The following is a 24,754-nucleotide window of genomic DNA, read 5'->3' on the forward strand; positions in this document are numbered from 1 at the left end:
TATTGACAATCATGGTATCCAACTTCAATCTTCAAAAAAGAACACAGAGATAGCTTCTTTTCTTCTTTTAGTGGGATTCCTCTGTGTTGTCCAAGTGAGCCTTAAACTTAAGCTCCTCCTGTCCCAGGCTTCATACTAACTGGAATTAAAGCACAACTCACCATGCCTGCCGGTAACTAGTTTTTAATTCAGATGACATTTGTTCATGGAGATAGAGCTTGATATGGAATTGGAAGTATTAGGAAGAATCTCCCAAGTAAAGAATAGAGGGACATACAGGTGAACAAAGCTGGGGGCCAGGGAATAGTCTAATTTGAGTTGTTAATAGTGCTCATTAGTGTGAGCAAAGTGTTCTAATGAAAAGATGCTACCAAGCTCTAGCTTGAACAAAGGCAGCTGGGAGCCAGTAACCATTCTCATCCAGTATAGTTTGGATTTCTTTTTACCCATGACCAGAATTTAGGAATGGGACTTGGAAAAACTAGAGTTAGGAAACTAAAAAGATATGGTGTGTGTGTTGGGGGCGGGGGGATGCAAGAGACACTGAGAAGTCTTTAAAAATTAGCCTACTTAATTATTAACAGGGATGGATAATCAAGGCCTCTACATAGTAATGTTAACTGTGGTTTTTCCCCATAAAGAAACAAGCAGTTGTTAAGCAGAAAAAAGAAAGTGCTGACTTCAGAATGGTCCTAAAAATCACTTTGTCACACTTCCAACACACTATCAGTGCCCTCCATCATCTGAGATAATATCAAAATGCCTTCATGCCATCCATACTAAGATGGCTATGGTCTTCTTTACTCAATGAGCATCACCTAAGATGCTAATTGTAACTAAATTAAACTGCTACAGAAATTTGTGGAAATGGATGAAGACCTAAACAAGTTCTCAGTACCTTGCAAACAAGTGCCTTTCCAAGGCATAAGAATGCACACACAAATTGACATAAACCAAAGGTCATGTTAAATTGGTCCAGTTGTATTCCAAAAGGATTATGACTTGAATAAATCACAATGAATCTAATATTAACAAAAAATATGTGAATTTCTTTCTCAGTAACCCTAAAAAGTAAAAAAAAAACAAAAAACCCCTCCTTTTCCATCATAGATGGGGATCTGAAAAAGAATGACAGGATTACAGAACATGTAAAAGATCCATTTCGTTTATTGACAATAAATGCTCATTTATGTTCATTATTTCTGTCTAAGCCACAATTTTTATAACTTTAAAACATGAATGTCAACTACACCGAATGTCAGTAACATACTGAGACCCAAGGGAAGCAATTGCAGAGTTTTTATAAACCTTAAAAAAACAGAGATCTTTTATTTCCTTTTTATTATTTCAGTCTCCCATTTACTCAGATCTCAACCAAGCCACTGTCACAAAGGGAGAAGGATCTGTGGCTTTCTCCTGAACAAAGGAAATCATATGATGCAGCCTGGTTTAAAAAATAAAAACAAAAATTGAACTCCAGCTTCAAAAACTCTAGAAAGATACAGGTTTTAACCTTACCTTTGAATTGACAAATTTAAGTAAAATGTCGAATTTAATAAGCTATTAACAAATAAGGGGATAATAACAAAGAATAAGATTAAGAGTCATTTTACTCCTAAGGGGTTTGTGAGATTTGGTCCCACTTGTTTATATTACACAGAATATTACCAGGCATGATTGCATATGCCTTTCACCTTGGGAGGCTGAGGCAGAAGGATCACTAGTTCAAAGCCAGCCTCAGCATTTTAGCAAGGCCCTAAGCAATGTAGTGAGACTGTCCCAAAATAAAATATAAAAAGGGCTGGGGATGTGGCTCAGTGGTTAAGTAGCATTGGGTTCCATCCCCAGTGCCGATAATAATAATGATAAATTATTATTATTATTATTATTATTATTATTATTATTATTATTATTATTATTACAGAATGAGAGCTACTGACTGTAAAATACACACCAATAATTTTTTAATGTTTAATAACATCAAATTATACGATTCAGTTGCAGGCATAATTCTGAATGTCAGTGTGAAGGAGTCAAAATGAGTGCAAACCAGTACCTACTAGACCTGCAAAATGACATGAATGTATTTGCTATTAACAATGATGAAAATGTCACAGGTACTTCAAGATCCATATGTACCATATATATCTGTATATACTCATAATTGAAGGAATTGTTAAAATGCACTGAGGGTTAGTAAAAATGTAGCTGCTTCCTACCAGAAGACAAAAACATCTATAGAATTCTGGCAATGAACGTGAATTTTCCAAAAATAAAAGTTTGAAAGCATAGAAATAATATAGAAATGGACCATCCAGGTCAACTCATCTTCCTACAGCCTTTAAAAAAAAAAAAAAAAAAAAAACAGCTTGATGTGTGAAAAACACAGTACCATTTCTGCCTTCTCAAAGCTTTTTGTTGTGTTGCTCCCCCATTCCGTGTTTACTAACTGAATAAACCAACACTGGCTTCCTAGATTCTCAACTGCAAAAGATGCTCTTTACTATTTACACTAAACTTTGGCATGATGGCTGCAATAATTAATGCTATGATAGAATGACAACAATAAGCAATCTTCTAAAAGAATTTCATTTTCCTCTAACAAACCTAATCTTCCACAGACCCCTAGTTAATATGAAGTATATTCTAGATTTCATTGGTGCACTTCCAATTGCACGCACAGGCATGCCAAAAGGCACGTCCTGATTGGATAAATCTAAACAGCTCAGCAGACAAAAAGGAAACCAACTTCAACGAAACTGCCAGACTACTTTTCCCCCCATTGTCTTTAGACAGTTGCTTCTGTAATAATTCTGGGTGGGGGAAACAAAACAGAGCCCAAGGCTAGCATTCCTCGAACCTGGATTACACTTGCATTATTGCGGGAACCACACACTACCACTCGCCAGTTCACTTGGCAGCAGCGCTTGGTAATCCGACTCGCCTACCTCCCAGTAAAACTAATCTCATCGAGTCAGCCAAAAACATAGGCAACCAAGTAGAAAACGCAACACAAAAGCCCTTTTAGGCCAACCGGCTGGATAGGATTGGGCTGCATTAGTAGGTCTAACCATGCGCGCTGCGGTGGAGCCATGCGCATTAAAATGGCCAATCACATGTCAAGGCGGTAATTCAAATTCCAAACTTAAAATGTTAGGGCCAAAACTAAGAACACGTTCTTCGCTATGTTCAGATCAGCTCAGCTCTTTTTAATGAGATCTGTGGGTGGCTCTGAAAAGAGCCGTTGAGATTTTAAAAGCAGGACGTCCCGCTCCAATCTTACTTCTTCCTGGGGGCCGCCTTCTTGGCCTTGGAAACCTTGGGCTTAGCCGCCTTAGGTTTAGCTGCCTTGGGCTTTGGGGCCTTGGCCTTAGACGGACTCTTCGCAGCCTTCTTTGGCTTAGCCGCTTTCACCTTTTTGGGGCTCTTGGCCACCTTCTTGGCCCCTGCAGGAGTGGTGGGCTTCTTCGCCTTCTTTGGGGTCTTCTTGGCGGACTTCTTGGGGGTGGCGGCGCCCGTCGCTTTCTTGGGCTTCTTGGCCGCGCCGGCGGGCTTCTTAGCCTTAGCGGCTCCCGCCTTTTTCGCTTTAGGCTTGGCTTCCCCGGAGCCCGCCTTCTTGTTGAGCTTGAAGGAGCCGGAGGCGCCGGTGCCCTTGGTCTGCACCAGGGTGCCCTTGCTCACCAGGCTCTTGAGGCCCAGCTTGATGCGGCTGTTGTTCTTCTCCACGTCGTAGCCGGCGGCCGCCAGCGCCTTCTTGAGCGCGGCCAGGGACACGCCGCTGCGCTCCTTGGAGGCGGCCACGGCCTTGGTGATGAGCTCGGACACCGGGGGCCCGGACGCCTTGCGCTTCCCAGCAGCGGCGCCAGCCTTCTTTGCCTTCTTCTTCACAGGTGTCTTCTCCGCAGGTGCGGGTGCTGCGGGAGCAACGGGAGCGGTCTCGGACATGTTTCTAGTCTTGCCAGAAAAAGCCAAAAGTAAGCTCAAACTGTCAGAACGGCGAGTGCTGGGCGCCGGCGGCTGGGGTTTATATAGAGAGAAGCTGCGTGGTGATTGGTTCCCGGTGCCTTGCGCCGCGCAGTGGAGAGGGTTCCTCGGCGCTGCCGGGCAGCTGTGTTTGTTGCCCCTCAAAAAAGAATAAAAATAAAAGAAACCTGGGCACGAAACGATTAGGGATTTGGGGAAAACGGATCCCAGAGGCTTCAGGCTTCTTTCCTGCCTTGTTTTCTACATCTAGTTTCAAAACCGACACGCTGAAACTTTCCTAATTCCCCCAACTGTCTTTCTAACTTCAGTCAAATTGACACAACTTTCAGGTTTTCCTCAAAAATACTATTTCTCCCGACTTCGTTTGCAAATCTTTTTTTCTGATTATTGTTCTGTGCATTTTCATCTTCTCAAGATCATATAAATATACTAATTTTGACTCAAATATATAGGGAAATTCGGGTTTTTCGCGGAAGCAATAACACAGGCACTCCCGCGAGCTGTTTGCACCAAGCTCTAGGAATTGGCACTGGGATAGAAACTTCTACATACAAGAGGGATGATTATTTTACAAAAATAACAGATTTTTTTAAAGCATTTTAAATACCACTGTATAAGTTGGGCTGATGAATCTGTTTTAGTGATTTAAACAGTTTCCAAAGATGGGAGTGAGGCACCTCCCTTCACCTTCTAGGTAAACATTTCTAAATAGATTTTCCAAACAAACATTGAGTCTTAGAGATCAATTACCCCATCTGCAAAAAAACAGAAAACTGAATTAAGAAGCAATACAATGGCAGTTCTACATCATTTTACTAACTTCTTTAATATAATGACAGGCACCTTGTCATAAAACTTTTTCCTCTCCGATCTTTAAAATAAAATGTTGTACACATTTCCTATTTCTCAAAATATGCTACTTCAAATTTCAATATTGAAAATGTGAACACAGAGGATTAGAAAAAAATCACTTTCTGAAATTTCATGATTCTGACTGAGCTTTTCTCATGTGAAATATGAAATAGGTTGCCACAAGTTATTTAATTCTAGTTACCTGAATGTGTTCAACACTCAAGGTATTGAACAGACATGAGTGGTTTTCCTACAGCATCCCTTATAGTTTATAATACAATAGAGCTGATAGAATTGGGTTCTTATTTAAGCACAAAAGCAATATTTTTCATCAAATAATCAGGTACCAAAATGAAGCCCCATGTTTGTAAAACAAAGAGGAAAACTATCTTAGTGTTCTGTTTCTTTTAATGAATATTTATATTTCCAACAACTGATTCATGCTGGCTTTCATTTAAAGTTGACTTGAACATTTTGTCATGTAAATCCAAGACAGAATAATCAACATTACGGATGCCATGTCTTCACACTTAACCAATTCCATAAAAATAAGTTCTCTCCTTTTTTTAGACTGTATTGGCTGGAATCAAATCTCTGGGATCTTAAACCATGATATGTAACATAAAATACAAATAGGAGTTCTTAAGGATGCCAGCCAATAGGACTGCAGCAGCAGCAGTGAATAATTCTTCTAGGAAACATTTATGGATCTATGGAAGATCATCCTCTGTAGCATCTTTCATCACTAGCAGCAGGAAGAGACATTATATAAGTACTTTTCTTCTTAAATGTATATATTTACATTATGCAGATTTCAAGATACTAATAAAATTCAGGACATTCTCAAAGACATAACAGGATTTGTCTAATAATTGCTAGAATTGTTCACATATATTTCCTTAGAAGATGTCACCATTTCATTCTTGGCCACCTCTTACTGGTTCTCATGGTTATTTAGGTTCCCTATAAATGAGAAAACCTTGGGGCTAATGGACATTTCTTTATTTTTTGGTATAAATCTCTGCCTTTCTTAGAGGGCAAAAACTGAGAATTGATGTCACTAGTCACATGTTTATAGAAGGTTTTGTGTGGAATATAGTTGCTCTATTATTGCTTCTTTGTAAATTGTAACATGGGCAGAGTTCCTGAAAGATGGATCACACCTGGGACTATAAACTAAAAGTCAAAAACAACTTTCACCTATTACTTTGGTGGTTAGCCCTAAAAAAAAAAAAAAAAAAAAAAAAGTAATTTCTCTTTGGAAACTCAAATCTATATACAAACATTCATATCTAGATCCAAACCTAAAATGATAGGTTATTCTCTACCCTAACGTTAATTATTTTTATACATGTAAATATTAGTAGCTATAGCAATCTAACACATGGCTTCATGTTCTCTAACTTTTATATTAATTTCACCTCCACGATAAATGGCTAAGGTATTGGTCACTAGATCATTTCACAGGGGCTATGCTTAAGCATTTTAAAATTCAGTGAACATCAGAGGCTTCAAGAGGTAAATATATATCTACACAGAATGAATGCCAAAAGCAGCAATGCAAGGACTAAAAGGAAGATGCAGTGTTGTTAGAACCAAATGTGCTTGAAAGGTCTATAGGAAAATAAGAAATCAGATCGAATGTCGCTTCTTACCAAATGGCCTTACGTGAGGTGCTGCCCACTAGAAATTCCCCTGAGAGCACAAATGTGGCATATTAATTATATTTTCTAAAAAAGATACTGTAGTAAGCCATTGTTGTAAATTGTGGCCGCCATTAGAAGATGGCGCCGGCTTCCACTGTGGCCTGTGATAAATCAAATTCCTTTGTGGAGAGTTGGCACGCTATCTCTTGCCACCCTATAAGAAAGACCCACGCGGCGGTTTAAGATTGGTACGTGGGAGGCTTTATTAGGCTGTGCTTGGGCCCTCGAGAGAGAGAAGAAGGAGAAAGAAAGGGAGTCACTAAAAGATACTTAAATCAAGGCCTGAATAAACTGCTGAAAGAAGATTCCTGAGTTGCGTCTTCCTTGCGGGCAAGGGGTCGCGACAAGATACCACTGCTCTTAAACTTTCAAATTTTTTTTTGACTTTTTCCGATCTGTGATGCCTGATGCATCCCAAAGCTGGCTTATTTCTATCATACTTGAGGAAATACTCTATATCCTCACTTCCTCCAGTGAGACTCCTTGTCAAGTATGCACCACACTCCCCTAGGATGCAATAGAATTTCCTCTAAAGAAATCCCTTATCACAGCACAGACCAGAAGAACATTCAGCAATGAGAAAATATTCTCTATCTGCACTGTCTAATGAGTAGAGGATACAGTAGATGAAGAAATTTTTAATTTTAGTTTAAATTTAAATAAGCACAGAAAGGTGGAACGTAAGAATCACAGTTGAGAACACTTCTTTTCAAACTTATATGAATGGTAAAAGCCTAATCCCAAGTAGACACTGGGTCCAGGAGATGACTGTTTTCTCTATCTACAAAGCAAACAAAGAAGGGATTTTGAGAAATCATCTTCCCCTATGATATGAAAAGCACTGAATGCAAATGAGACCAATGAGGAAGCAAATGTTGAAATAAATACATAAAATACATACAAAATTATGATCTGAATAGTACATGACTTTGGTCACTTTGTACTTGGACAGTATTCCACATAACTTATTAGCATTGTCTGTTAAACATGAATTTGCAAGTGCCATTCATTATGATATGCTAGTAAATGTTTCTACTAGTATAGAAAGTGGGAAGGTCAGGAGATTCAAGAATCAGACACCGCAATACCACTTAGTCAAAGAGGATCAGATCTCCAAGCCTGGGAGCTTTCATCTTTATAATACTGACATCCCTTTACAAAGTGGTAAAGAATGGAAATGAAATTGACACTGGCTCCCCTTACTAGAGCTACTTATAAGTAGTAGGTGTATATACCTCATGTAGTGGTATAGAACTCAGATAAATGTAACATTTCAGGAGTGACCAAATTTAATCATGACTATTGGTAGAGCATAAAAATTTAAAATATTATCCAGGCACAGTGGTGCACACTTGTAATCCCAGCTTCATGGGCGGCCAAGATTCGAGTACTGCACATTTGAGGCCAGCCTGGGACACTTGGTGAGAACAGTTCAAAATAAAAAATAAAATAAAAAAAGATATGAATGTAGCGCAGACGTACAGCATCCCTGAATTCAATCCCTAGCACCCTCAAAAATTTTTTTTAAACTAGTGATTTCGTTTTTTTAAAGAAACTTTCAATTTAAAATTTACTTTTGTTCTGGCAACTCTCGTTCTTGTACTCAAGGGTAGCACTAGAGGCTCCTCTTTCCAAATCATAAGTCTGGACTTGCACAACAGTTGTGACAGAGGACCCGGACAGGCACTAACCATCCTGGGGAACTCGCGACCTGACTCAGAAACAAGAGCACAAAGCTGCCTTTCCCCTCCACTCAATATCCATTTCCTTGCTCCAAAGGCCCTACTGTGGCAAACCAGAAAAGAGGCGGGGACAGAGGCCAGTGTTGCCGCCCGCGCTCTTTCAGTTTCCAAAAAGGTCCGCACTGGTGCTTCATAAATTGCTGCAGGGGGCGCCTAGCACCACAACTGCAGAAACTTGCTGTTGCAGACATGTCTGGCCGCGGAAAAGGAGGCAAGGGCCTAGGTAAAGGAGGCGCCAAGCGCCACCGTAAAGTTCTGCGGGACAACATCCAGGGCATCACCAAGCCCGCCATCCGCCGCCTGGCCCGCCGTGGCGGCGTCAAGCGCATCTCCGGGCTCATCTACGAGGAGACCCGCGGCGTGCTCAAGGTGTTCCTGGAGAACGTGATCCGCGACGCCGTCACCTACACGGAGCACGCCAAGCGCAAGACGGTCACGGCCATGGACGTGGTCTACGCGCTCAAGCGCCAGGGCCGCACCCTCTATGGCTTCGGTGGTTAACCTTTTATTTGCTGGCTATCTAGCCTCACAAAAGGCCCTTCTCAGGGCCACCCACATTGTCATGAAAGGCTGCCACAAAGGATTTTTATAGAATGACAAGGACAAGAGAAATGGAGCTTATAAGTGCAGGTTGGGCTTCTTTGTTCACTTTGGCACTGAGTTTTACGTCATAAATAGTGCGGTTACTTGCTGGCTTTGAGGGGACTGCCTAATCTGTCAGGGTTTAGCTGCTCTTTAGCCTTATTTTTCCAAGTCATTTTTCTTATTTTCCTTGGTCTTCTAACTTTTACAGTGAACTGAAGTTTGTCATCACTGTAGCTCACATCTTTCAGAGTGCTCTTCAGTAAATGGAGACGCATGCAACCTTGCAGCCCTGTCTGCCCTGTAGTGATCAGGGTCTGTATAGATCATACCTGCATTTTAGCCACCTTGCAGTCGGAAGCTTGTGCAATTTATAAACTCATCTGTGCAAAAATAAGATTAACCAGTTCTAATGTTTGTAGAATATCAGTGACATGTAACTCTGCTTTATCTAGCAACTGCTTTCCTCCACAACCTCATCCCTAACCATCGTTTCTGCAACTGAAATGCTTATCAAAATGAATCCTTTATGTACCATTTTTTCTTCCACAAATAACTCAAGAGATGAAATTTCAAGTTTTCCTTTAGGAGACCTTTCCTTTACCAGGTTCTCCCATTCCCCAAGATTTTCTTATACTCTACAAACTGCACTACATATGTCCCTACCAAACTTCACACTTCACTTTAGGACTAGAACCATTGCACACTAACAATGTTTGATAGTTAATGCTCCTTTTGTCTCAAGATTTCTTGAGGGAGGCCCTAAACAATGTCTTCATTTTGCTGTCCTCAGTACCTACAAAAATTATGTGGCACATTCTATTCATTTTATAAATGGCAAGGCAATGACTGAATGAATGAATCAATGAAGTTTAGCATTTGGGCCACTAATAAACTTTCACAGATTACTTTCCTTGAACAATGACTCTCTTCCCCTAGCAGTTTCTTCTCTACTATTTTTCTTTACTCATATGTCAAGTTTTAGACTGTCAACCATGTATTGCAGACATCTTTAAATGCAGATTGTGAACAGCTCATGGGTAATGAAAACTATTTAATGGGTCTCAACCTGCATTTAAAACAAATGGAATAAATAGAAATCATCAGGCATCTCATAAATGCAATTTTTTTCAGATAATTAAATTTTAAGTGCATGCACTTTTATTTGTTCCTTTTCTAGTATTTGGAGGACAAATACTTGAACAATGTCAGTCCATATATCTTCAATATAAATTTGTGAAACTCCCAGGTTAGGGAATTGATCTCAATAACCTTTTTAGAACTCCAATTATCAGTGCTGATAAAATGCTGATATGTGGCACAGGTTCCACTAATCAGTCACACTTATAAAAGACGTCTTGGAGCCTCTGCTTCTGGGAGAAAAGCCAACCTGGGGTAGTGACAGCAGTGTTGGCTTCCAAGTGGTGAAGTGTGACACACCAGCAGCAGGCCCCTTCTGCAGCACCCTTTTGGATTTTACTTCTGGATGTATCTTCAGGCATGAATCTATGGCTTTCCCAAGAATACTACTTCCTTTAAATATCAAGATAACCAGAGTCTGCCTACAACTAAGGATATAGAGCTTTTGGGGGAGAAAGAAGTTTTAACTGCTTTCTGGTAGAGGATTGTATATTTAAGGGATTCTTAATAATAAAACGCTTTATGCCCCATAATAGTTGTTGTAGGCAGAAAAATGGCTTTTCCTCTCCAAAGATGCTCATGCCCTAATCCTCAGAAGTGAAAATGTTTCCCTGTTATGTTAGAAGAGACTTTTGGGGTGTGATTAAATTAAGAACCTGAAGCGTAGGTGATGATTCTCTATTGCCTGAGTAGGCCAGTATAATCATAAAGGTCCTAGTAGAGAATGGCTGCAGGGTCAGTCAGGAGATGTGACATAGTAAGCACAGATTTTTATGCATTTTAGAAATATAAGAAGGAGCTGACTGGCTGCCTTTTGCTCCTGAAAGAAAAACATATTTTCTCATCTCAACTTCCTTTTGTCCATCCTATGTACTGAAAAATCCTTGTCCTGGCTCCCTACCTTACCTCAAATCCAATAATTAAATACCAGCTCCTCCTTCCCTGTATAATATGACAGCCCACTTCCCAGGTATTGAGTGAGACACTCCCTGTGTCATATTGTGTATTTTTTCATACCATTGTTTACCAACCAAAGTACCAAGTCGATGCATCTATTTTCTATCTTCTGTCTTCTTTCATGAGAACAAAAACTCTTTGTGACAAGGCCCCTTTCAGCTTGTCACTGCAACACCAGTGCCAAAGAGAGTACTAACACAAAGTGGAAAATAAGGACACACGAATGTAAATAAAAATAGGGGAAATTTCCCCAAAGGAAACCCAAATCTTCTCCTCTAAATCTCTCCTACTACAATGCCAGTATTTGACCAAAGTGTCCATATATTAGTGTAACAGTTAAAAGCAAAATCATGAGATCTGGAGGAACATACATCTTAAATCCTGAGTCTTGTTGGACTTAACCACAATCTGTGCACAAAGATATAGTTACCTGCTAAGCAGACATTAAATAGAATGAACCCAGCCTTTCCTCAGAACACCTGGACTTCATTCCTAAGAGGCAAGATGAACTAAAACAAGTCCCTCAATCTTTCTCTGTGATTCTGGTCAAGGTCTCTGAAATCTTCAGCTCTGAGTCCACAATTCCAGATATGCATCCATTTTATTATCAACACATTAGCATTCTTCTTCATAAATTCTTCAGTGTATGGGTGACTGTTTCCTAAGAGTCTGAACAACTACACAGGACTAAAACACAAGAGACTCTGAGATTGAAAGTATAATACTCACTCTGGGCCTGATAATGTCAACAATAAGGGGCAGGCAGCAAGGGAAGTTTGGCCTGGAATAAAATGCAGGTCCCTTTCTGCCATCTTTTCTGACTGTCAGGGTCTGGGAAGAGTCTGGAATCCTACCCTACTAGCAAGATCATAAGCTAACCTGTAAATCTTTCATGGATGGTAGCAGTAGACAGAACACTCTTGGGTCATGTCACACCTAGATGACATACATATCACATGTGCAGGAGACCCTTTTTACTCAGACAACTGACAGGTCTGTTTCTTTCTGGATGTATCTGTTCCCAGTCTCTGGCATTACTACCTACTGACCCTCGTATGTTAGCACTGATGATCTTTCTAATCTCTGCCAGAATTGCTGAAATGTCTATCTCCATACCCTGTTCCTTTGGCTAACTTCTGAGTATGTAACTAGAACAAGACAATGACACACATGCTCCTTACCAGCATCTTGGAGCTGGAATGGCTCCCATCAACATACTCTGCAAAGGAACCATCTACAATAGCAAAACGCAGGTTTACAGCCTACTGGTTTACAGCCTACTGCGGCCTGAGCTTTCACTTAGCAAGCAGTTGAAAGAGAGGAGGATAAATAAAATTCAAAAAGATAAAGCAAGACTTCCTCGCAGCACACAGTGCAACTAGGAACCCAAGCAGGTCGTTCGGCAGGGAGGGAGGGTGGGGGGCGGAGTGAACTGCAGCTAAGAACTCCCTCAGATGGTCACAAACAGGTTAAGATTAGCAATGAAGAGCAGCTACTTAAAGTGAAATTGAAAGTGGCTCTTAAAAGAGCCTTTGGTTTTCGAACACTCGCAAAAGTAAAAAAAGGCTTTACGCCCTCTCCCCGCGGATGCGGCGGGCCAGCTGGATGTCCTTGGGCATGATGGTGACGCGCTTGGCGTGGATGGCGCACAGGTTGGTGTCCTCGAACAGCCCCACCAGGTAGGCCTCGCTGGCCTCCTGCAGCGCCATGACGGCCGAGCTCTGGAAGCGCAGGTCGGTCTTGAAGTCCTGCGCGATCTCGCGCACCAGGCGCTGGAACGGCAGCTTGCGGATCAGCAGCTCGGTGGACTTCTGGTAGCGGCGGATCTCGCGCAGCGCCACGGTGCCCGGGCGGTAGCGGTGAGGCTTCTTGACGCCGCCGGTGGCCGGGGCGCTCTTGCGGGCGGCCTTGGTGGCCAGCTGCTTGCGCGGCGCCTTGCCGCCGGTGGACTTGCGGGCTGTCTGCTTCGTACGAGCCATGGTGGACAGAAATACCAACTGGACACAAAATTGTTGTTCCTCTTATTTATAATAGTAACGTCCTCCTGATTGGTCCGATTCTTCAAATTACGCGCCAAGAATTAAGTAACTCAATCAGACTTGTGATTGGCTACGGAGTCTCGCGTTAGAAAACGTCAACCTTTTGAAAAGCATTCAATTAGCGCTAAGGTCTTTCCTATTCTTTGGTGGCTTTCTGTATTAGGTGCCTGCGAGTTTTAACCCTCCTTTGGGAATAAGTGGGAAGACCCGGAAATGAAGGTTCTGTAGATCCCGAGAGGTTTAAACAAGTCCGCATTTGAACCTGTCTGATCCACCTGTTGTGTTCTTTGTCTTTTATTAAAACTTCAGACTTTACAGTCACATCTTATCATTCGTTACAAGCATTCTATTTCACACTTCTCAGCCTTCCAACACTGGCATCGCTTCCAGAAACTGTTAGGGAACATTAAAATCACACCAGTATTGAAACGTATGGACCCTTTATTTTTTGAAAAACCTTTAAGATTGCTGCCAACTTTGATCACTTTATACAAGAATTATCGGTATAGACTGTCTGCCTTATATGCATGTTCAGACCTCGATCTAGGAAGACAGAGTTTCCCACTACGTACCATTGCATATATTTTCGGGTTTTAGGTATTTTGAAAACAAAAACTTTATTGGTAAACAATAAAATAATTTAGAATAAGTTTCACAAAGAAAGCCAATCAGAAAGTGTATTTGGATTTCCCTTATTTGCATAAAACCTTCTATTGGCTGATTTGGTCCAATCAGAAATGGTGAGATATTATACCCAATTTGCATACACCACCTACAAAAATGCGCCCTGGGTGGTACGTACTGCTCATTCTCTAGTTTCCTAGTTTGTTCTCGCCATGCCTGAACCTGCCAAGTCCGCTCCCGCCCCGAAGAAGGGCTCCAAGAAGGCGGTGACAAAGGTGCAGAAGAAGGATGGCAAGAAGCGCAAGCGCAGCCGCAAGGAGAGCTACTCCGTCTACGTGTACAAGGTGCTCAAGCAGGTGCACCCCGACACTGGCATCTCGTCCAAGGCCATGGGCATCATGAACTCGTTCGTGAACGACATCTTCGAGCGCATCGCGGGCGAGGCCTCGCGCCTGGCGCACTACAACAAGCGCTCGACCATCACGTCCCGGGAGATCCAGACGGCCGTGCGCCTGCTGCTGCCCGGGGAGCTGGCCAAGCACGCTGTGTCGGAGGGCACCAAGGCGGTCACCAAGTACACCAGCTCCAAGTAAGACCTTCTAGAGACATTGTCAAATCCAAAGGCTCTTCTCAGAGCCACTCAAATCTCAAATGAGAGCTTTAATACTTTACTACTGTTGCAGTCTACAAGGAATTGTTAAGTTGGATGTGTTCGAATTTGTTTCTCACCATTGGAAGAGCAGTGAGCTCAAGGTGTACCCTATCACTTAATTAGGCCTGTTGCTCTTCACCAAATTTAAATGAATCAAAGCTTGCAACCTAAAGGTAAGTTAGCAAGGAATCCTTGTCTGGTAGGGTACCCACACCTTAAATCTATTTCTTCCCAGAGGATTTTTAGGATATTTACGGAGTAAAGAAATATGGTTGCTTGGAGTTAATAAAGGTGAATGTTTGTTCTGTGTTGGTGAAATGGGCCTTCATGGATTTTAGTTACATTTTCAGAAAATGGGGTTAACATGATGATGAGGGTGGAGTTTTCAGGTCCTAAAAGTAAAAAGTGCACAGTGTTAGTGAGTAGCCCAGGTGGGATTGGTATCTAATAATTAGCATTACTTCTATCCTACCTTGGTGAAGTTTCTTTTGTCTTTAACCTGAGAATGACTCCCCAAACATGCATGTTTACAATTGTAGGACTTTGTTTTGGTAAATGCCCAAGAAATGAATGTGGCCATAGAGCAAAGGTTAACCCCAATTTTTACAAGGATTGCAGTCTAAAATAAATAATAAACTCAAAAAGTGGAAAACATCAGTCTGAAGTCACTTCAAAGAAAAAATACTGGCTTTTTATGGTGTTAAATTTGCCAGAAGACAAAGTCATAATATCAAAGATTTCAAGTCAAGGTGCTGGGGTTGTGGCTCAGTGGTAGAGTGCTTGCCTAGAATGCATGAGGCACTGTGTTCCATCTCTGGCACCAATGTGTCCATCTACAAAAAAATAAATAAATAAATAAAAAATTTCAATTAAAGTAATTCTAGACTGACAATTGAGCAAGAGACAAGGGAAGAATGAGCCAGCAAGACTTTCAAGAGTGAGCAAGCATCATGCACCCTCAAGAGTTCAAGTCCCCAAGACTACAGTTGAGGGCCACCCATGTATACTGTGACATGGCCATGTTTGATCACTGGTAGAAAGAATTTCCTAGATGTCCTTAGTTCAGTGCCTTACATTGTATAGAAAGTAATATGATGTTGACAACTAATATTGTGCATTATTCATCTTAAGTATTTTTTAAAGAAATTGTTTTTTGTCTTAGTTCACCTGTATTAAGTATCAGATATCCTTGGAAATTATGATGTAAAATAAATAGTAATCAATAAAAGTAAAGGTCTATTTCTCTCTTGTAAAATTATCTAACTCAGGCCTGCCTGGAATTAGAACTATGGTATCCTCAGGGAAGTCATCTATGTAAGGAGCATATATCCCATGCTTATATATAATTATGTCAAGATGCATTCTACTGTCATGTAATGTTAAGGTCTGTAAACAAGTCAGGATGGCACCTGGTATTTTGCCAGAGAAATGTTAGAGTCTGTAAACAAGTCTGCATGGCGCCTGGCAAAATGCCAGAGGGAGTGGTTTGTGAAGTAACCAAAGCCAGCCATTAAGTGTGGAGATTCCTTATTGGTTGACTGCTGTATCTATTTTATGCTAATTAGATAAGCTGTGTAAAATGTTTAAATACTGCTCTTATTCTACAATAAACGGCTTCCACACACACAAGTTACTCGTCACCCCCCGGTTATTTTGCCCAGCCAGCCAGGCTGCGGCAATGTAAAAGTGAAAAGAACCACATTTATTTTTATTTTTTTAAAAGGAGTTTATCTTTTATTATTGAATTCTCAGATGTATTCTGCTTTTGAGTTCTTCCATGGAGGACCTACACTACAAGAAATGGGATGGATGAAACAATTGTGAACCAATTTATACTAAATAGGAAAGTTCTAAAAAGTGTAAGTGGATAAGCAAGAAGTTTGTGACATGTAGTCAAAACTCTATTTTTAATATGAATGAGCAGACTGTGAGACTTGTAAGAAAAAGGCACCTGGTTGTACATTTTGCTTGGAAAGAAAAATGGCAAGATATGCAACTATATACTGATTGATTGTAGACAGCAGTTAGGGAATGGAAATAACATAATTGGAAAACGAGTGACAAAGTCATTTGGGGAAGAGATACATGGATAAATCTCTTTCATATGAGGGAAGGATGTGAAGACTTTTGTGTCCCTTGTAAGTGTTCACCACAGGTGACCTCAGCAGAGGAAGACTAATAATCAAGTGGATAGGATGACTCAGCCTGTATAGCAGTCAACCTCTTTCCCTGTCATTGCCCAATGGACTCTTGAACACATTGGCCATGGTGGCAGGGATGGAGGTTATGCATGGTGGGTTCAGCCACATGGACTTCCATTCATCAAGGCTGACCTGGCCATGGCCACTACTTGCTAGCAGCAGAGACCAACACTAAGCCCCTATTATGAGATCACTCCCATGGGTGATTAGCCAGTGACCTAGTAAGCAGGTTGATTTCATTGAACCACTTCCATAAGAGGAGGAGCAGCACTGGGATAAGCACTTAGGCTGAGTATGGATTTGGTTTTTCTGTAAACACTATCATCTGTGGACTTACAGAATGCCTTATCCACTGTGGAGATGTTCAACCTTGCTTCTGACGGAGGAACTCACTTCACAAAGAAGTATGGCACTGGACTCGTGTTCGTGCATTCCCTGGTCTTTCCATGTTCTTCATCATTCTGAACAACTGGTTTGACAGAACAGTGGAATGGCCTTTGGAAGACAGTTACAACTCCAGGCCAGGCAGCCATACCTTGCAGGGCTGGGGCAGTCTTCTCCAAAAGACTACATCTGTTCTAAATCAGTATCCACTATATATGGTACTGTTTCTCTAGGATTCAGAGATTCAGGGATTAAGGGATAGAAACCAGAATGGTACCACTCACTATGACCCTTAAGCAATGTTTGCTTCCTGTCCTTATATCCTTATGCTCTGCTGGCTTAGTAGTCTTAGCTCCAGAAGGGGGAATGCTTCTAGCAAGAGGCACAACAGCAATATCCCATCAACCTGAAAGTTAATACTTCCTGAGTAACAGGCTAAGAACGGAGTTATGGTGTTGGCAGGGGTGACTGATACAGATTACCATGGGGAAATTGGACTTTTATTCCAACAATTGCCAGGGATCCTTTAGGACGTCTCTTGGTATTACCATATCCTATTATTAAAATCGAAGGGAAACTACAACAACCCAATTCAGTCAGACTGAGAAATGGCCCAGACCCTTCAGGAATGTAGCTGTGGGTCACCACTCTACAAGAATCAAGACCTGCTGTAGTGCTTGCTGAAGGTAGAATGGGTAGCAAATAAGGTGACTACAAATAACAGCTACAACATGACCAGCTAAACAAATGATATTATAAAGAGGATTTCCTATTTTGTTAGGCATATGTTTGTGCATATCTACAAATATATTGAACAGATATCTTTGAGTTCTTTTCTTATTCTTTTTTCATGTAACATATTTTTTTTGAGAGAGAGGAGAGAGAGAGAGATAATTTTTTAATATTTATTTTTTAATTTTTGGTGGACACAACATCTTTATTTTATTTTTATGTGGTGCTGAGGATCAAACCGAGCCCTGCACATGCCAGGCAAGCACGTTTACCACTTGAGCCACATCCCCAGCCCAAACATGATATTTATTGTCAGTACTTCTGTGTCATTAAATGTATTTTATTGTATAAGTTATTGAATGTGAAGAAAAGTGTAATCACTCAACAAAAAACAAAAAAACAAAAAAAGAATTTTCCCTCTACTCTGTGGAAGGTAGTTATATGCAGGTGACAACAGTTGGACTTGTTATGGCCAATCTTGATTATCAACCTAATTGGACTGAAAGATGCCTAGGAAATTAGTGAAGCACTTCTGTGTGTGTCTGTGAGGGTTTCCAGACACCTTTGGTATGTGGAATAGCAAACTAAGGGCAGTACCATCCAATACTCTGGGGGCCCAGATGGAACCTATGAAAGGAGGAGGAAGCCCGTCAGCACCTGTAGGCAGGTTTTGGCTTGCAGCCACCATTGTCTGAGGACACCCAACTCCAGCTTCTTCCACCTTTCACATGAACTGCCTCAGCAATTCTCTAGGGAATTTCCAGGTATTTAGCCTCAGACTGGGGCTGCATCTTTTGTCCCTCTTGTTCTAAGGCTCCAGCTTCTTGGATGGAGCAGCTACTGGTTTCCACAATTTTTGGCCTATAGACAGCAATTATGAGACTATCCAGCCTCTGATAGTGTGAGCCACTCTAATAAATCTAGGGAGTACAGGGAGTTTCCTATCAATTCTGTTCCTCCAGAGAACCCTAACCACGCTGACGATCCCCCCATAATATGCAGCCTTGCTTATGGCTCTAAACACTCAGCTCTCTCATTTTAAGATACTCTTCCATGTCCCTCAAAGTTATCCTTCTGAATTGCCCACCTCACTCAACTACATCTATCACTCAGTCATACCACAAAGGTGAACCAGATTTGGTCCCCGTTATCTACAACATGAAACATTGTCCCATCAGGAAACTAATAATGAATACAACTATAGGAAAGCAATGGAACATACGTAAAATCGCAGAGTTTTAAAGTCGGCTGCCCAAGTTGAAAAGTGTGTCATCATTTTCCATCTAGGTAGCCTTGCGCATGCAAAATCATACTGTGTTTCTTCATTTGCTAAGTAAGATAATACAGTAATGTTCATAGTGATGATTTGACTTGTTCAAGCTCATTTAGAGTTGGGCCCGACAGACTCTTTACTTCTATTTCACAGCTCTTACTACTATTATCAAGAAAGAACAGAGCTTTTGCCATACAGATTGTAGAAAACAAGGTTTTTGGAAATCTGGAAAGGAATTTAGAGCAAAAGATAATACTTAAAATGACAGACATATGACACTAACTCTTGGTGCTCAGTTCCACGTAAACTCTGTAAACCTTCAGACATATGGGCTCACTAGCTGTTAATCTCCTTCTTCCTCATTGTTCCACAGTGGGACTCATTTCCTAGCCTCCTTTGTTGTTAGTGTGGCCTTTTCTCTGCATTTTTCCCAGTGGGCTGTTCTTTTGTATGCATTCTTCATCTTTTTTTTTTCTACTAACACTCACACACACACACATTTTTTTGGGGGGGAAAGAATACTTTCTGTCGCCCACATACTGAGAATACCCCACACAGAGGGGACATCACCCATGTTCATATCTCTAGTACCTAGAACAATGCAGAGCACAGAGTCAGTACTCAAAACCTTTCGCTGTCTAGGGGTATTTTCAAGATCTGAGAAACACAAAATGAAAGAAAACTAAGTCCTACTTTTCACACTGGAGCACAATTGTGACTAAAAATAATGCAGCTGCTTAAATGAGAGACAAATAGAGACTCTTGAGCTCAACTCCTCTCTGTGCCCTGCATCTCATCTATAGCCAAAACAGATCCCTTACAATGGCTCAGTGGTATACCAAGTCTTTGTTGAGTGCATGGATTAATATGTCCATCTTTCTTAGCCTTGAAATAAAGGCCAGGACTTAACCATCCAAATGAGTTCCTGTATGAGGCCCTTGAGCCCAACATGCCTCTTTCTTCATCCTTGCAATTAGTCTAATGACCTCCAACCCATAGAGATACTATGCAGATTAAACAAAATGTTCCTTATGAAATCCTCCAGTAAGCACTAAATTACAGAACTTAAGACTGGTTAAATCATGAATTCTTGACCATCTTGGACAATGTAAAAGGAAGCTGTCAACACTGGTATCAAGCAAATAGACTGAGCAAACAGAGAGCTATACAGAAATTATAGGTGATAAACAGGGATCTATCTACCTTGGATTCAACCAGATCTTTTAGTTACTGAGACCCGGGGAAACAGAGCTGGGTTGCTCACTGTTAGCATAATTGCAGCCACCTTCCTTTCCCCCAACCCCACTTTATGAATACTGTTCCTATCCCAAGAAATAGAAACTGGCCCAAGACAAAACCTATGGGCCTGCAGAGGTGCCAGTCTCTCCCAGTTCTCTCATTGAGAGATAGGAGACAAGTTACCAGCCCCTGAGATGGGAACATACTGGTTTCCCTGTTCTCTCCTGAAGATAAAGAGACCTGTCAGTTTTTCCTCCTCTGAGAGATAAGAAAACTGCTTGTCTCTGTTCCCAAGAAACAAACTTGCCTTCCACAAGATCAGGAGATTCTTACTATGTCAGTCAAGACTAAAGCCGCCCCTTGCCCGGGGCTGTGGTTCCTGCCTATAAAAGGATAAAAGGTAACATTCAAAGGAGAGTCACTGCTGCTGTCCCTCTCTTTGTGCAGAGGCCCTTGGTCAGGCTCCTGACAATACACCCACTTCTTATCCCAGGTATGTTTGATGAGTCCTGCACCACTTTTCTTCCACTCACCACTGTCCCTATACAATGAAGGCTTACCTGGTCCTTAAAGTCATTGTGATGCGCAATCCTTATAAATCTAGTGTCTTACCAGGGCCAGCCAATTTGCCTGTGGCCATAAAGCTGGTAAGCAGAAGTACTATCAGTAGGATTTAAATTCAACCCAACACTAACTCTTATAGGCTTTTGCTGTCTGTTTTTTTAGGGAAGAAAACAATGTTTTCCTTAACTCTTAAATTCTTAGTTAGAACAGATGCCATAAGAAGAGATTACCAAGAGAAAACTTCAGAAGACTAATCTACATGTTTCACAGATATACATGTGATGCTGCTGGTTATCGGGGTTCTGCTCCCTCACATGTTGAAGTCTGAACATTAGGAAAGCAAGCATAGAAAGCAGGGTTTATTTAAAATAGGTCACATAGACTTCTCCTGGGAGGCAGAAGGGGCCATAGCTGGTGTCCTGGTATCCCAAGGTGTTCTGCCCTTTTTATATGTCCCAAGCTTCCTCTGTTCTCCTGCCTTTCCTCCTTACCTTTCTCCTTCCTGAAGGTGACTAGGCCCAGGAGTGCTTGGTGGAATGGTCCAAAGGTGGGAAACAGGTGGGCTGAAGGGGGAAGGGCAGGGTGGAGCAGCTCAGGACACATTAATTAACAATTAGCTCCTGGGAGGGAGGGATAACTCCTGGGACAGATTACCTTGGCAATAGATTGGAGCAGGGACAGGTTCTTGATAAGGGTGGAGGAAGGGCTCTGGAGGAGTTAACGTCTCAATCCCTCAGGGGACAGTCTCCAACTTGCTGGGACTCACTCAAAATTGGCCTGACTCCATTTACCTATCTATACTAACTGCCTAATTCTGGCTTCACATCGAGGACACCCACAGAGAGTGGTTTTTAAAAAAGTGGCTTTGAATTCAGGCTTACAGAGCACCTTCAAAAAAGAATAGTAAATTTTTAGAGAAGCGCCAGCCAAGACAAGAGAAAAAGGACCACCAAGCGGAATTAATCTTCATCTTCTCCTGCTTCTTACCTTCAGATCCACAATCCTTGTGCCAAAGGAACATTTTTAGAACGGCACATTCTGTCTCCTACTGTAAAAAAGCTTCAGATCAGCCTTCATCTAAAAGATCCAAAAAAAGAAAAAGAAACCAAGTCCTACTTTTCACAGTGGAGCACAATTGAGACTAAAAATAAAGAAGCTGGTTAAATGAGAGAAATACTGAGACTCTTGAGCTCTACTCCTGGAAGTGCTGTGCATCTCATCTACAGCAAAAGTTAGATCCCTTCCAATGGCCTCTGTAAAAACCAGAATATGCCAATCCCAAATATGATTGTTAAAGGAATGAAGAAGCAGATACTAGTCCACTGCAGTGACCCACCTGAAATCCCGGCAACTCCAAAGGCTGAGGCATGGGGATCTCAAGTTAAAGGCCAGCCTCAGCAATTTAAACAGGCCCTCAGTAACTTAGAGACCCTGTTTCGAAGTAAAAACAAAGAGGGTCTGGGGATGTAGCTCAGTGATTGAACATTATAATTCCCAGTACAAAATTAAATACAAAGGAGAGGACTCTTTTCCCTCCCTATTTGCATAAAAGGGCACAAGTTTCCAAGAAAGTAAGGAAGTTCCCTACCACCCCTGACACCCTCATTTCCCAAATCCACCCTCTTCTACCACGGAGAACATAGCCTAACCACTTAAAAACAACTCTCACCCTAGATACAGAGATGCACACAAAAAAGGAACAAGCTCTACTAACCAACCTTTACCTGTCATTTTTTGGTCCGGAAATTGCCAAACTCTCAGAAGACAATTTCCTTTTCCTTGGTCTTAGTAAGACACTAGAAAACAATAGGTACAAAACTTCCATCTAAAAGGGTGTTTAACTAAAATTATGTTCTGCATCCGTTTGTCCCCAGGACTGCCACTCACCAAGCCAGTTATCTAACAGGCCTGTCACTCCCAAACTTCGGAGTTAAGATAATCCGCACCTATGAAATTAGGTACACGCTAAGCAAAGGGTGATACGAAATCCTAAGTAGCGAATAGTATTCATACCTTCCAACACCAACTAGCCAAAGTAATTACAGCTGTTTCAGCAAAGTGGGTGGCTCTTAGAAGAGCCTTTGCGTTTGCTAAGTAAAATAAAGGGCAAGGGAAAGGAGCTTTACGCCCTCTCCCCGCGGATGCGGCGAGCCAACTGGATGTCCTTGGGCATGATGGTGACGCGCTTGGCGTGGATGGCGCACAGGTTGGTGTCCTCGAACAGACCCACCAGGTAGGCCTCGCAGGCCTCCTGCAGCGCCATAACGGCCGAGCTCTGGAAGCGCAGGTCGGTCTTGAAGTCCTGCGCGATCTCGCGCACCAGGCGCTGGAACGGCAGCTTGCGGATCAGCAGCTCGGTGGACTTCTGGTAGCGGCGGATCTCGCGCAGCGCCACGGTGCCGGGCCGGTAGCGGTGAGGCTTCTTGACGCCGCCGGTGGCCGGGGCGCTCTTGCGGGCCGCCTTGGTGGCCAGCTGCTTGCGCGGCGCCTTGCCGCCGGTGGACTTGCGCGCGGTTTGCTTTGTACGGGCCATGGCAGAGACGAAGAGAAAACAGCAAAGGCTTAAGTTGTGCCAGAAGAGATTATGGTTATATACACTCAGAAACATTCTGATTGGTCTGCCTGGTTTTCAAAACTCGCGCGCAATAAAGCCATTGGCTACGGAGTCAACAAGGTGATTGGTAATTGCTGAAGGCTCTGATTGGATGAATTACTTCTCCGGCCAATTCCTCATCTTTTGTCTGTGACCCAGGGAGTTAATTTCCTAGATGTCTAGAGGGGAACGAACCACTTAGAAGGTCTTGGAATATGCTGCTTCTCATTTGTTTGGTGTGTGGTGGGACTAGATTCCTAACGCTTTAAGAACGGATGTATTTGGTGGTTGGGGGTGGTTCCCTCTAGGCACCTCGACTGCCCGCGCCTAGTTTCAACTTGTGGAAACTTTGACCTTTATATACACAGGATTTCTGGATGAAGTACCTGGGACATTACCGGCAAATGCCTGGCCAACGTCACTGGGCAAGTGTTAACTGACATGCGAAAGCTAGCCCAAATGGAATGGAGTTTTGCCGGATTCTCTAGGTTAAGGTGAAAGCTCGGGCTTGAAAAGTAAGAATCGTACATTGCGCTGTTTTTAGCAGTCCAGGCAGCATATTCCTCGGGTACCTTTTCCACAAACTCAAAAAATCATTCGTTTATTTTTGGTTTCCTTTGCTAGAGAAATATTCTAAGAATAAAGGACAACGGAAGCTGTGATCTAATCCAACCCTCGATTTCGGAAAATTTGGGCGTAATTTGCATGCCCCAACCAGTCTTTACTTGAAACCTTTTCTCATTTTCCTTCCTCACAGCTTTCAGGGCGTCTCATCTTATTTCAGCCACGGGTATAGCGAGTGACCTTAAGGGTTCTGGTCAGGTACATAAAGTTTACCTACTGTGCTAGGAAAACTAGGTTAAAGCCTGTTACAAAGCTCTTTAAATGGAAATGTGGATGGCTCTGAAAAGAGCCTTTGGGTCTTAGGTAGCTACACACAGACTTTGGTTGCTTCACTTGGCTTTAGCCTTATGGTGGCTCTCGGTCTTCTTGGGCAGCAGCACTGCCTGGATGTTGGGGAGGACACCGCCCTGCGCGATGGTCACGCGGCCTAACAGCTTGTTGAGCTCCTCGTCGTTGCGGATGGCCAGCTGCAGGTGGCGCGGGATGATGCGCGTCTTCTTGTTGTCGCGGGCCGCGTTGCCAGCCAGCTCCAGGATCTCGGCCGTCAGGTACTCCAGCACCGCCGCCAGGTAGACGGGCGCGCCGGCCCCGACCCGCTCGGCATAGTTGCCCTTGCGCAGAAGGCGGTGGACTCTGCCCACGGGGAACTGTAGGCCCGCCCGAGAAGAGCGCGTCTTGGCCTTGGCACGCGCCTTGCCGCCTTGTTTGCCGCGTCCAGACATGTTAGAATAGGAACCAAAGTGACAGTAAGCAGGAAAACAAGTGAACTAGTGCACAGGCAGCTAGCCTTTTATACTCTCCGGCCGTTTTGCAAAGTAGCCTATGCCGTGAGCTGAAGATAAGTTTCAGCCAATTAAAAGGCAGAT

The 24,754-nt window shown here is 42.4% G+C and overlaps 6 protein-coding genes across 6 annotated transcripts; 2 read left to right on the plus strand and 4 right to left on the minus strand.

Moving 5' to 3' along the window:
• Positions 1–1,149: 1,149 nt before the first annotated feature.
• On the minus strand, positions 1,150–3,986 carry LOC143401627 (histone H1.3-like). The gene has a single exon (XM_076859289.2). The coding sequence runs from the start codon at positions 3,943–3,945 to the stop codon at positions 3,280–3,282; it is 666 nt and encodes a 221-aa protein (XP_076715404.1). The 5' UTR covers positions 3,946–3,986; the 3' UTR covers positions 1,150–3,279.
• A 4,487-nt stretch (positions 3,987–8,473) lies between these two features.
• Positions 8,474–8,785, plus strand: LOC143400984 (histone H4). The gene has a single exon (XM_076857961.2). The coding sequence runs from the start codon at positions 8,474–8,476 to the stop codon at positions 8,783–8,785; it is 312 nt and encodes a 103-aa protein (XP_076714076.1).
• Positions 8,786–12,531: 3,746 nt separating this feature from the next.
• Positions 12,532–12,942, minus strand: LOC143400985 (histone H3). The gene has a single exon (XM_076857962.2). The coding sequence runs from the start codon at positions 12,940–12,942 to the stop codon at positions 12,532–12,534; it is 411 nt and encodes a 136-aa protein (XP_076714077.1).
• An 889-nt stretch (positions 12,943–13,831) lies between these two features.
• On the plus strand, positions 13,832–14,630 carry LOC143400986 (histone H2B type 2-F-like). The gene has a single exon (XM_076857963.1). The coding sequence runs from the start codon at positions 13,839–13,841 to the stop codon at positions 14,217–14,219; it is 381 nt and encodes a 126-aa protein (XP_076714078.1). The 5' UTR covers positions 13,832–13,838; the 3' UTR covers positions 14,220–14,630.
• Positions 14,631–22,734: 8,104 nt separating this feature from the next.
• LOC143400987 (histone H3.1) lies at positions 22,735–23,204 on the minus strand. The gene has a single exon (XM_076857964.2). The coding sequence runs from the start codon at positions 23,202–23,204 to the stop codon at positions 22,794–22,796; it is 411 nt and encodes a 136-aa protein (XP_076714079.1). The 3' UTR covers positions 22,735–22,793.
• Positions 23,205–23,802: 598 nt separating this feature from the next.
• Positions 23,803–24,628, minus strand: LOC143400988 (histone H2A type 1-H-like). Its single transcript, XM_076857965.2, has one exon. It carries the CDS (start codon positions 24,608–24,610, stop codon positions 24,218–24,220), a length of 393 nt encoding a protein of 130 aa, XP_076714080.1. The 5' UTR covers positions 24,611–24,628; the 3' UTR covers positions 23,803–24,217.
• Positions 24,629–24,754: the final 126 nt, after the last annotated feature.

Source organism: Callospermophilus lateralis, chromosome 6, assembly GCF_048772815.1.
Source record: "Callospermophilus lateralis isolate mCalLat2 chromosome 6, mCalLat2.hap1, whole genome shotgun sequence".
NCBI lineage: Eukaryota > Metazoa > Chordata > Mammalia > Rodentia > Sciuridae > Callospermophilus > Callospermophilus lateralis.